This window comes from Apus apus, chromosome 3 (genome assembly GCF_020740795.1).
Source record: "Apus apus isolate bApuApu2 chromosome 3, bApuApu2.pri.cur, whole genome shotgun sequence".
In the NCBI taxonomy this organism is placed as follows: Eukaryota; Metazoa; Chordata; class Aves; order Apodiformes; family Apodidae; genus Apus; species Apus apus.
This window is the reverse complement of record NC_067284.1, coordinates 19367078-19379275: the sequence shown is the minus strand read 5'-3', so window position 1 is coordinate 19379275 and position 12198 is coordinate 19367078. Positions and strand designations below refer to the sequence as shown.

General features: G+C 38.0%; 1 protein-coding gene across 9 annotated transcripts in view; it reads left to right on the top strand.

Annotated features, from left to right (window-relative positions):
• ADGRB3 (adhesion G protein-coupled receptor B3) overlaps positions 1 to 12198 on the top strand; it is a 464008-nt gene that overhangs the window by 413794 nt on the left and 38016 nt on the right. For all 9 annotated transcript variants that reach the window (XM_051613843.1, XM_051613841.1, XM_051613842.1 and 6 more), the window contains 3 exons: positions 5414 to 5564; positions 6125 to 6194; positions 12046 to 12112. In XM_051613843.1, the coding sequence (XP_051469803.1) occupies positions 5414 to 5564; positions 6125 to 6194; positions 12046 to 12112 (288 nt within the window). The remainder of the gene's footprint in view (positions 1 to 5413; positions 5565 to 6124; positions 6195 to 12045; positions 12113 to 12198) is intronic.

Here is a 12198-nt window from a genome sequence, read left to right as displayed (position 1 = left end):
ATGTGGATCACTAGGTTATACCATCAGATAAGAGGACAGATTCCAGAATAGAAGACATGACAAACAAACCTCAAATCAAAATAGCTGAATAAACAATAATTCACCCTGAGACTGCACACCTGTTATGCACCTCAGAGTTTAGCAACTGTTGTGATAATTTGCGCATGATAAAAAATAAAAAATCAAAACTTGATACTGAAAATTTCTTCCCATGACATTGTGTTGCTGTTGTTGATATAGAGGTCCTTTATGAGACTACAGTCATAAACTAAACCAAAGGAACTGCAGAAACAGCTGGGTCATTTACAGCCAGATTATAAGCAATTTATCAGAACCTAGAAAAGCATCTTGCTTGTTGTGGGCAAACAAAAATGATTGAGCGGAAGAGCAAAAAATCGAGTGTCCTTAGTTATTGCTCATTATCTTTGTTGGGGAGATCACATAACTACTCAAACTCACTGCTGTTGCACTAAAAAATTAGCTTGCCCTACAAATCCAACCAAAGGTTATCATTCAAATCTTCTTGTACAGCATATGGAATCCTGCAGTGTAATAACTGCATCAAATACTCATGGAGTAAAATGCAAATTATTTTGGGTTATCATGTCAGATATTGGGGCACAATGTAATGAAGACAAACCGCTGGAGTCTTCAATCCCTAAGGATGCCAGAAAAGATTTTTAGATCTAAAAATTTGTCTATCAGCTAATTAAAGTAAACAGTTTCTTAGCTGTGGTTTTGAAATACGAATAACATTATTTTAGACCAATTCCTTCCACTGAAATGATATTTTCAGTATGAGCATCAGGTTTCCTGCAATATTTGCATGAACAAGAGATTAATACTCGAGTATGGAAAAAAAAATATGGTAGTTTTTTTTTAAATGAAATTATACCTTCAAAGCTTTATGGTGCCAGTAATATTAATGATCCTGGAAGAGAAACCTGAAATTCTACACCTGTGATTTCTCAGGCGTTTAAGATCCTAACAGTTTCAAATACATTTGCAACTGAATATGGACTTCCTTGCCATATTTTTTTGCCATTGAAAATCTGTTCCCCTTCCAGAAACGTATTCCTGAGATGCAAGCCCTTCCTTCTTTATCCCACATTCTCTGAAAGTTCATCTACTATTTAATCGCAGTTTACTCTAGAAATTAGTATTTACTGTGCAAGACAGCAGTATTTGACCAGTATACTGTATATCTGTATTCTGACAGTATCTGCTGGTTCAGAGACAAAGGTACTGTATTGTGCAAATTGATTTAAAAATAAATTGTAATTAAGAAGTCATATAAATAATAATAACAACAGCATTTTCCTTTTTTATTATTTATGTTTTTATTTTAAAGAAGGAAAAGATAAATTGAGTACTTGAGAGTCACTAAAAGCCAATAAAACATATTGTTTTGACATAGAATTATATTTCTGCTCTTTGTTATGTCCCTTGCATTGTCTTTTGTTTGTTTCATTTATTCTTTATTGTGATCTTTAAGTGCTCTTCTTGTATTCAGTGCATGGTCAGAACTTCATAAGTATAAAATTAGCACCCAGTTAATTTATCTCCTTAGGCTTATCTCCTCAGAGCTAAATAAAAGACAGGATTTTTTTTAATCTCTAATAAAATGTATTATTTAAATTATTTTCTGCTGCTTTTAATTTCTACTTCATGACGTAATCCAGCTGAGTGGATTTTAGCACTATTTATTTTGCTGTTACCAATACAGATGTCATTTTTCATGTTCATTTTGCAGCAGCTTTGATTCTTGTACTATTTGTCAGAACCCAGAGACAAACAACTAGTATCTTGAAGCAAAAAGAACCTGTTTCAGGACAAGAAGACAAATCAAGTGTCTTAACCCACTTTTTCTTTGTGTGGAAGATCTGTTCGCACTACTATTAAAAAAATATTGTTAAAAAATTTTAAAAACCCAACCAGTTACTAAATAAATAAATAAATAAATATTTTGAGGTTGCATTTATGACCTACTTTTTGTAGGTCATTGAAGTGGATAAATGGTGTCTATATTTTTCATCATTATTGCAATAAAGTGTTGATTACTAGAATAAGTAGCTTTGTATTTCCATTGTTTTTTGCATTTCTCATCCGTGCTTCAGTGCCCTAATTCAAAGTGGGTGTCTTACAAGAATGAAAAAAGAAAGAATTTGATACCTGATGTGAGCTCTTGCTTTCAGTAGTATATTGTTTATTAAAAAGGGATGTATTCTCTTAGATATTTGAGGCAGCTACACAATTGAGGCTCAATTAAATCTCATGAAATTGTGCATTCTGAGGACAGAAAAGTTCCCTATTCCTACCTGTAATTAGAATTAAATATGGGGAGCTGAGAACAACAGCAATGGAAGGGCAGGTTGAGTAACAGAGTTAATTTCAGAAGCTTGAAGAAATAATAAATAAATTAGGCTGTGTAAATTCATTTTGTTGCAAGTTGACAGGTGCTCAGCACAGGTAATTAATTCAGTGAGTTTTAATAAACTAGAATTGGAAACAAATGTCCTCCTAAAGCAATGGTGAAGATCTGTACCACAACGTCTTGGTGCAGGCAGGTTGACAAACTGGCTTGCTGTGAGTTATGGGCCAAAAGGTTCTAGTGATGCCGCTGCATGTGCAGCAAGGTGAGAGGAGGTGGTGGAGAGGAGAGGGAGGAGGAGAGATTAGGAGCACTCCATGTCATGGGGAGAAATGGGGGGGGGGGGGGCAGGAAGTACTAATAAAGTGGTTGTTAAAATTATTAATTCCTGGCTAGAGATACTCAATGCCCCATTTAATAGTAGCCTTTGGTGAAAATGAATTTTTGTTTCTATTTGTAAATAGTCTTCCCAGATAAAGTGCTTTCCCAGACAGAACAGCATTGTCTTCTTATTTGTTTATCAAAGGGGAAGAACACAGAACTACATAAAAAGCTAGATTTCCAGGGGGCTGTTGGTTGACTGTGCTGAGCCCATGCTATGCCTGGGACAGGGGAATTTCATTTGCCAGGACAGCTTCTTTGGCTGGGGAAGGAAGGAGGCTGAATTTACTTCAAGCATTGCCTGCATGATTCTGTCATCACAATCCCACAGTGGTTGTTAGGTCATGTTTTAAGCCTGATTTGCATATTTCTGATGATATGTAATTAAAATCCTCTGCTATATCAGTGATGCAGACTCACCATCGATGTTCATTAAAAAGCTTTGTCTGCTGTACAGAAGTTAGTTATGATCAGCAGTCATATATTCAAGCTAGAGGACAGATCGCTTCTAATGAAGTCTTCTCATTTTGTGATCAACATGATCCTTGATATTTTCATCACATTTCTTGCTTCCACAACAGCCATGCCCACATTTGTGTCAGACTATCATCATCTATCTTTCAATACAGGGATTACATTATTAATTAAATTGTACAGTCTATACTCAGTCATCCAAAAGAGTTAGCAAGGTGTTCAGCTAAACAATCAGGATTTATTTGTATTTGCGTTCTTTATAAGGGAAATACTATAGTCACATGTTTTTCAGGGTAATACTATATTTTACCTATGCAGTTTCTCCCTAAAAGGGTCTGTATATTCCTCAAAAGTAACTTTATTGTCAGATTCTTGTTCCAGCAGAGCATGCTTGCTTTTACAAACACATCGATAGGAAAGCAAATTAAAGTTGTCTAGTGGGGATTCATAACCTCTGAGCCAGCTAGTAATATAAAGGACATTTCCTTATTTTTTATTATATTTATTGTGTATTTGACTATATAGGTTTCTCATTTACAGGAAATACTGCTATCAGCCAGGCTTTAACAGGATAAATTTTATGAATCCACATACTTTAGGGACATACAAACAGAAGAACTGATGGAAAAATCTAGGATGGAATAACTAGTGCATTTTCAGGATCTGCTGGTTTTTTTTCCAGTTCACACTCCTCACTTTTTAAAAATTAACAATATTTCTCTTGCTTATATAGAAAACCTTTCCCTCAGACTTAAATAGATGATTTGACCCAGGACTAGAAAACAAGGTGTTGGTCACATTTGCAAATTCATACCAGGAATTCATTAAGTTTTGAATCCTCAAGTGCATAATGTTTTGAAAGTTCGGAAGGTGGTATGAGCTAATGCTAATACCAGGTGGTACCAGTTATCAGCTATGTATTTCAGATAACTATTGAAGGGAACCAACACAAGTGGTTTCAAATAATAATCTGGGAAAACACAGTAGAAAAGTCAAAAAGACCTAAAAGTAATTAGGAATACAAAATGATCTTAAAAAATATGTGGTGTCGTATATATCTTATCCTTGCCAAATTTTTGTAGCTACCAGCCTTGATTCAATAATCTATGTAAGCATCGATATATAATTAGGAACTGGCATGTTTTCTCCCTATATAGTTTGCTGAAGTGGGATTTGAGTTTAAAAAATCACTCCTTTTTATTACATGCATGTAAGATAGATACTAGATGTATATGCTGCATAAAGAAATAATCGTAAAAATAACATCTACGTTTCCCAGTTATGATCTTACATTGTTAATATTGGGGGTGTGAAATATATTTATTTTTTAACCTTGGTATAATTTTGACACTTCCAGTTGTGTTAAGGAAAAATTATAATAAGGATGTTCTCAACATTACTGGTGTGGTTTTGGTTCTGGGGTACAATGCACACTGCATGTTATAGCCTGCAACTGTCATTTTAAGCAACACACTGGAGGGTAGATCAGCATTTATGCCAAGTTCACTTATATAAGCTACAATGTGAAGTTTAATTAAGGACTACAGTGATGAAAGAATGCAAATTGCATATGCTGAAAATAACTTTCAGATGACAAATGACTGACACCCATAAAAACAATATCCAGGGTAGTTGTTAAGGTTATGATACTAAAACCTGACTAAAATGATATCAGGCAGCATATTCCAATAGGTTAACATTCCATAAATTTGAAATAAAACAATCAAATGTATCAAACCTAATCCATTGCCTAAAATTCAGTTTTGCAGTCAGAATATTTCTGCATGGAGGGAAAGAAAATATAACTGGCAGTTAGGACATTTGTATTCCCACATTTTCTTTATTCAACTCTGAGATTTTATAATCAGGACTTTTTAATTTACTTACAACAATGGCTTTATTATAATCCCTGGAAAAAGTACACGTACAGAGAAAAATCTGGTGGCATGATTTGTTTTGTGTTCTTTGCCCTTGGTCAACATACTCAATGTTTGGGAAGACAGTAAAACCTCTTCTGCCTAATCCTCATCAACATCTCTCTTTATCTTATTGTGGCCACCACATCATAAAGGGGGAGCCCATGCTAAGCATAAAGGTCAAGATGATAGAATATGACAAGTCTTTTAATTGAAAAGAGAAATGAGTGTCCCTAAGTATTCAGCATGAGCTTCTCTTTGCTTCCTGCAGGGCATCTGCACCACAACCACCGCATTTTTACACTTCTTCTTCTTAGCTTCATTCTGTTGGGTTTTGACAGAAGCGTGGCAGTCATATATGGCTGTTACTGGAAAAATTAGGACACGACTCATAAGGAAGCGTTTCCTGTGCCTTGGATGGGGTAAGTCCATGAAATTCATTTTTTCAGAATCTTTGGAATGAAACATTTATTGCAGCAACAATGTCAAGAATATAACAATTTTCTTCAGGAAATCTGAAAGGTAGCAGACAGTCCGTTACTAAGAAGAAAACTACGTTAGGAGATTTTCCACTCAAGCACAAGCTCTGCTGGTGTATATTTTAGTATTATTTTATAAATATGTTTTAACAACATTTTAGAAGATTTTCAGCAAAGTAATGGAATACCAAGAAATCAAAATAAAACAAGAAAATATTCACTTAATTATTCCTTAAGCCTGTTCCTAGTTCACTTTAAGACTTGTCAAAGTTATCAATATTTTAGCTACACCAAAGTGATACACTGTGGGCAGAAAACATTGTCCTCCTCCCTGCCAGTGTTTTGGAAATACAAATCCTGCAGTAGCACTGTGCTTCATTAAATTATTCATTCCAGGTAAAATGGACCATTTTGCATTAGCTTGCCCTGGTGTTTTTTCTCCACACATAACAGCAACATTTTGCTCAGCATCTAAAGGTTATAACTGGTTTTATTTTTTTCAGGTTTACCAGCATTAGTGGTTGCAATATCAATAGGCTTTACCAAGACAAAAGGATATGGAACGGCCCACTAGTAAGTCAATCTGAAATGATAAATTACAGTTTTAAATAACAAGACTGTCATATCCCTGGGGAATTATATATGCTCTACAGGTATCCATTCACACTTGGGACTGCCCTGGGGATCCCTGAGTGGTCCACAAAAGAACAAAGAGAAAACCCTATGCCAGTCTTGGACTGAACTCAGTAAAGCACCAGGGATTCTGGATTTCTTTAGAAACACTGAGAATTAGGTCCATGTAGACACCCAACACTTACATATATTTATCAAAGAAAACTGTACATGTCATGGGTAGCCTTCGTGAACCTCTGAACATATCTAAAACTGTACTGGCAAGAGTCTCTTTGGCAGCCACATTTCTGCTGACCAAACATACCTCATCTTTAATGCCCCTGAGCTGCTTGGAGCCAAAGACTCACAGAAATCTCAAAAGGTCTCCCATGCATCCCCTTTGTTGTGGAGTGCCTGATCAAGCCCATTTACTGGACTGGGCTATACATGAGACACAGTGAGGAGGAGATCTGCGTGATTCATTTACATTTTGTTAATACAGCTTCTGTTTAGCCACCCGACTGGTTCCAATGTCTGTTTAGCACCCTGGAAAATTCACTCCCTAGTGAGGCTGCCCTTCAGTTGTCTCCTACTAAAGAAGGAGCTTGCTCTGAGTCTCTTTTATACTACCAGATCTCTACAACCACTGAGACATTATGTATGCGAGAATGCATTTCCTTCAGTCATCCTGTTTGGAGCTCTCCTCACGTTGCCTAAGAAATTAAGTATGCATCTGGGCAGAAAGAGAGGAAATATGACTCTATAGCCTGGTAAGGAGAGCATCTATCAGAGATGAGGATGAGTTAGGTCAAATCCTCACTTCAGTGAATATTTAGTTATTCTCCTTAGCATCATCAGTGAGTGAGATCAGGATTCCCCCTCCCTGCCCTCTGTGTCTCACTGTCTTGGCACATGGCAGAGAAAGCTTCAAGCTTCTTTCAGATGCTTTTTTTGAAAATGACATTTCCAAATGGAGAAAATTAAGAGTGAAAATGAAGGAAGTGATTTCAACCCCATAGTCACACACATTAAGATTGATAGAATGGGAGAAGGCCCAAGGATCTCAGTTTCACATGGTATGTGACTGATGGGGGTAGCTTGAATTGTTCACACTCAAACCAATTCTGTGATCAACCATCTCTGATTTCTGTCTTTTTCCTTTAGCCCTAACTATTAAACAGTTATATTACTGTACATTTAAAACTAAATATGGAAACTATTTCACACAGACAGTTGTACTGATATAGATCGAGATTTCCTAAAAATAATAAAAAAAACAAAGTGACAAGCTTTTGGATATTTCAGGATAGCTGAAAATTATTTTATTATCTTAAATCTTAATTGTTTTTTTCCTGCTGTTTCTGTGAGGCTTATAAATATTATTGCTACTCCTCTTCAGATGATCAGTATTATGAGAGCACCACTACTACAAGTTGTAGTTAATAAACCTGTGTGCCTTATTCATGCTTACATACAGTGCTATATCACAGAATCACAGAATCACAGAATCATAGGGGTTGGAAGGTACCTCGAAAGATCATCTAGTCCAACCCCCCTGCCAGAGCAGGATCACCTAGAGCACATCACACAGAAATATGTCCAGGTGGGTTTTGAATGTCTCCAGCGAAGGAGACTCCACAACCTCTCTGGGCAGCCTGTTCCAGTGCTCTGTCACTCTCAAAGTAAAGAAGTTCTTTCTGATGTTTACGTGGAACCTCCTATGTTCCTGTTTGCACCCACTGCCCCTTGTCCTATCACTAGACATCACTGTAAAAAGCCTGGCTCCATCCTGCTGACACTCACCCTTAACGTATTTGTAAACATTGATGAGGTCACCCCTCAGTCTCCTCCAAGCTAAAGAGACCCAGCTCCCTCTGCCTTTCCTCATAAGGGAGATGTTCCACTCCCTTAATCATCTTTGTGGCTCTGCGCTGGACTCTTTCAAGCAGTTCCCTGTCCTTCTTGAACTGAGGGGCCCAGAACTGGACGCAATATTCCAGATGTGGCCTCACCAAGGCAGAACAGAGGGGAAGGAGAACCTCTCTTGACCTACTAACCACACCCTTTCTAGTGCACCCCGGGATGCCATCGGCCTTCTTGGCCACAAGGGCACATTGCTGGCTCATGGTCATCCTCCTGTCCTACAGGATCCTCAGGTCCTACACTGCTCTCCAGCAGGTCAGCCCCCAACCTGTACTGGCCCATGGGGTTGTTCTTTCCCAGATACAAGACTCTACACTTGCCCTTGTTGAATTTCAACAAGTTGCTCCCTGCCCAACTCTCCAGCCTGTCTAGGTCTCGCTGAATGTCAGCACAGCCTTCTGGTGTGTCAGCCACTCCTCCCAGTTCAGTGTCATCAGCGAACTTGCTGAGGGCACACTCTGTTCCCTCATCCAGGTCGTTGATGAAGATGTTGAACAACACCGGTCCCAGTACCGACCCCCGAGGGACTCCACTAGTCACAGGCCTCCAACTAGATTCTGTCCCATTGACCACAACTCTCTGACGACTTCCTTTCAATCAGTTCATGATCTGCCTCACACCCTGATCATCAAGACCACACATCCTCAGTTTATCTGTGAGGATGCTGTGGGAGACAGTGTCACATGCTTTACTGAAATCAAGATAAACCACATCTACCACCAATATTAAGGAGCAGCGCAGACAACTTTCAGGAATTCATTATATCAGCAAAACTAAATATCTGTCATAGTCATGGTCTCCTAAGAGAAGGAACCAGTCTCCCAGAGAGCATCAAAGAACTCACAAAATCTACAGAGCAAGACTACAGATACTGCATCAGTCAGCAGAATTTTATGACCATGTAACATGGCCCTATAAAATCACCAGTGGATGCTCTCTATTCGCTTCACTTTCTATGGCTTTCTGCTACGTGAGGACCAGGGAGAAAGGAGGCAGAATAGGAGAATGAAATAAAAAAATCATAAAGCATAGAAAAAAGCTATCAGAAAAAAATAAATTAGAAAGAAATATATGAAGAGAAATTGACAGCAATTGCCTTATGGTATAAGAAGGCACCTGAGAATCTGTCTTCAGAAAATCTTCAACAGAAAATGATTGGCAACAAGTGCATCATCTGCAACAAATCATCAACTGGCACATATTGAATACTTCCCAATAATCACATCACACATTGTTGAAAATCCATATTGTGTCAAGAAAAGGGGGAAACCTCTGTCTTTTTTTCCAGCTCTGCCTATAAAAGTCACTCTTTTGAGCAGCCTTTTTACTTGAAGGTATGGGAGAGGAAGGGAACAATTCTCCCTCAGTCATGAAGATTTATTGTGGTAGAAACTGTTTTCTTTTTATTTACGAAAACCCCTTGTTGACCCCGTTTTTCAGCATAGGTAACCGAGATTATATTTCAAATACAGTACATCAATAATTGTTATAGTGTTTCTATCTCCAAAAAAACATTAACAGTTTAATTATATGTGTTATTTATGCACAGTGATCATCTACACTAAATTTAAAAATTAATAATGGTAGGGAAATGCACTATGAATACAGTCCTCTGTCTCAGAAGCCCATGTTCTCAGACTCGCACAATAAATAAGGTAGCTTTTGGAAAAAATAACATGGAAAATGCAGAAAATTTTGAAAGCATTTTTCTTTGACATTATGAAAATAAATTGAACATTATTCTTGCATTTGGTTTTTGAAGTATGACATAGAGTAGCCTGACATGTATTACCTTTTCAACAGCGAAGCAGTTACAAATTGCTTGCATCAATTTATCATGCCAGATTGAAGCACACTGATGCAGTTGGGTTCATGTGTCAGATTTCACATGGCTTCATTACAGCCGGAAACACTTTTATTCTTTGCAGTTACAATTCCTGCTCTAAAAGACCATTAATATTATGTCCTTGCATTTAATTTACTTGGTTTTCAAATGTACAAAAGCACTACCAGAAATTAAAAAAACATATTCAGGATTCTAATGTGAATGTTTCTGGATGTAAGAGCCAAGTAAATTATTTGAATGCATATTTTTGAGTTTTCTTATATGTAGGTGTGATCATGCATTCAAATAAACATGCAGTCTTTGAATGTGTAATCACTGGGAAAATAGCACAGCTGCATTTACTTCAGTGTGTGAAGCTCCTGATCTTTTGCAATATGGTGTACCAAATATTTAAAATTCCATTCTCTAAGTGCTCTGTGTTTGAAAATCTGAGGGTTTTCAGTGAAAGTCCTGATGCAGTATGACAAACTCTGCAAGATTATTAGCTCACAAGAAAATATATTTTTTCAGATGCTTTAAAATATACAGTTAAATTGTTTGCAAAGGTCTAGTCCTAATGGTAATTACTGAATGACATAAGAGAAGATATATAGAAGCCGCTGGGTTTTTTTTTTTGTTTGGTTATTGCTTTTTTTCCTGAAGTTCTATGTTATAGGTACTTGGCCTTTCATTGTTTTAAGTATAGAACTGTCAGACACTGTGAGATAGAAATGTTTCTAGATACCTACTTGGCAAGCCCTGTTCAGTTAACTCATCATAAATAGGCAGAGAAGATTCAGTGAAGGTTTACAAACTTATTTTATATTGTGCTTACAGCATGTTAGGCATTTCAATATATGTATAATTCACATGAAAACTTTTGAAATGTTAATAGTTGGTAGTGGAAATAACTTTCAACTCTATACGCCATCTTGTCAACAAAGTAATTTTTTGTGTGTGTATATGAATCTCTACATGTAGAAATGAGTGTGTACAACTAATGAGGGGGTAAGTTTGCAGTAGGTTGCAAATGACACCAAATTGGGTGGGACTGTTGATCTGCTCAACAGTAGGAAGGCTCTACAGAGGGACCTGGACAGGCAGGATCAATGGGCCGCGGCCGATTGTATGAGGTTCAATAAGGCCCAGTGCAGGTTCCTGCATTTCAGTCACAACTCCAGGCAACACTACAGGCTTGGGGAGGAGTGGCTGGAGAGGTGCCCACAAGAGAAGGACTTGGGGGTGCTGGTTGACACTTGGATGAACATGAGCCAGCAGTGTGCCCAGGTGCCCAAGAAGGCCAATGGGATCCTGGCCTGCATCAGAAATAGCGTGGCCGGCAGGAGTAGGGAGGTGATCGTGCCCCTGTACTCGGCACTGGTGAGGCTGCACCTTGAGTCCTGTGTTCAATTCTGGGCCCCTCACTACAAGAAGGACATTGAGGACTGTGTCCAGAGGAGAACCAAGCTGGTGAACGGTGTAGAGAGCAAGTCATACGAGGAGTGTCTGAGGGAACTGGGGATGTTTAGCCTGAAGAAAAGGAGGCTGAGGGGAGGCCTCATCACCCTCTGCAACTGCCTGAAAGGAGGTTATAGGGAGATTGGTGTTGGCCTCTTCTCCCAAGTAAATAATGATAGCACCAGAGGAAATGGCCTGATGTTGTGACAATGGAGTTTCAGATTGGATATTAGGAATAATTTCTATACTAAAAGAATATTCAGGCAGTGGAACAGCCTGCCCAGGGAGGTGGTTGAGTCACCATCCATGGAGGTATTAAAAAGACGAGTAGATGTGGCACTTCAGGGCATGCTCTAGTGGCCAAGGTTGTGGATTCTGTTGCGGGTGTTTTTTGGTGGTGTGGTTTTGTTTGTTTATGGTTTGGGGTTTTTTGTGTGCTTATGGCTGGACTCGGTGATTTCAGAGGTGCCATCCAATCATGAAGATTCTGTGTGATTCTGTGATAAACCAGAAAAATCTCATGCTGTAGTAGTTAGTAATGTTTTCTTGGCAATACATTATACTTATTTTTAATTTGTGTTAGTTCTTCTCTAATGTTCTTTCCAGCTGTTGGCTGTCTCTTGAAGGAGGACTACTTTATGCTTTCGTTGGACCTGCAGCAGCTGTTGTCTTGGTAAACATGAATATAATTTCCAGTATTTTCAGATGAAATGATGGAATATGCTATTTATAATATAAAGGCTTAGCTACACAGTAGAT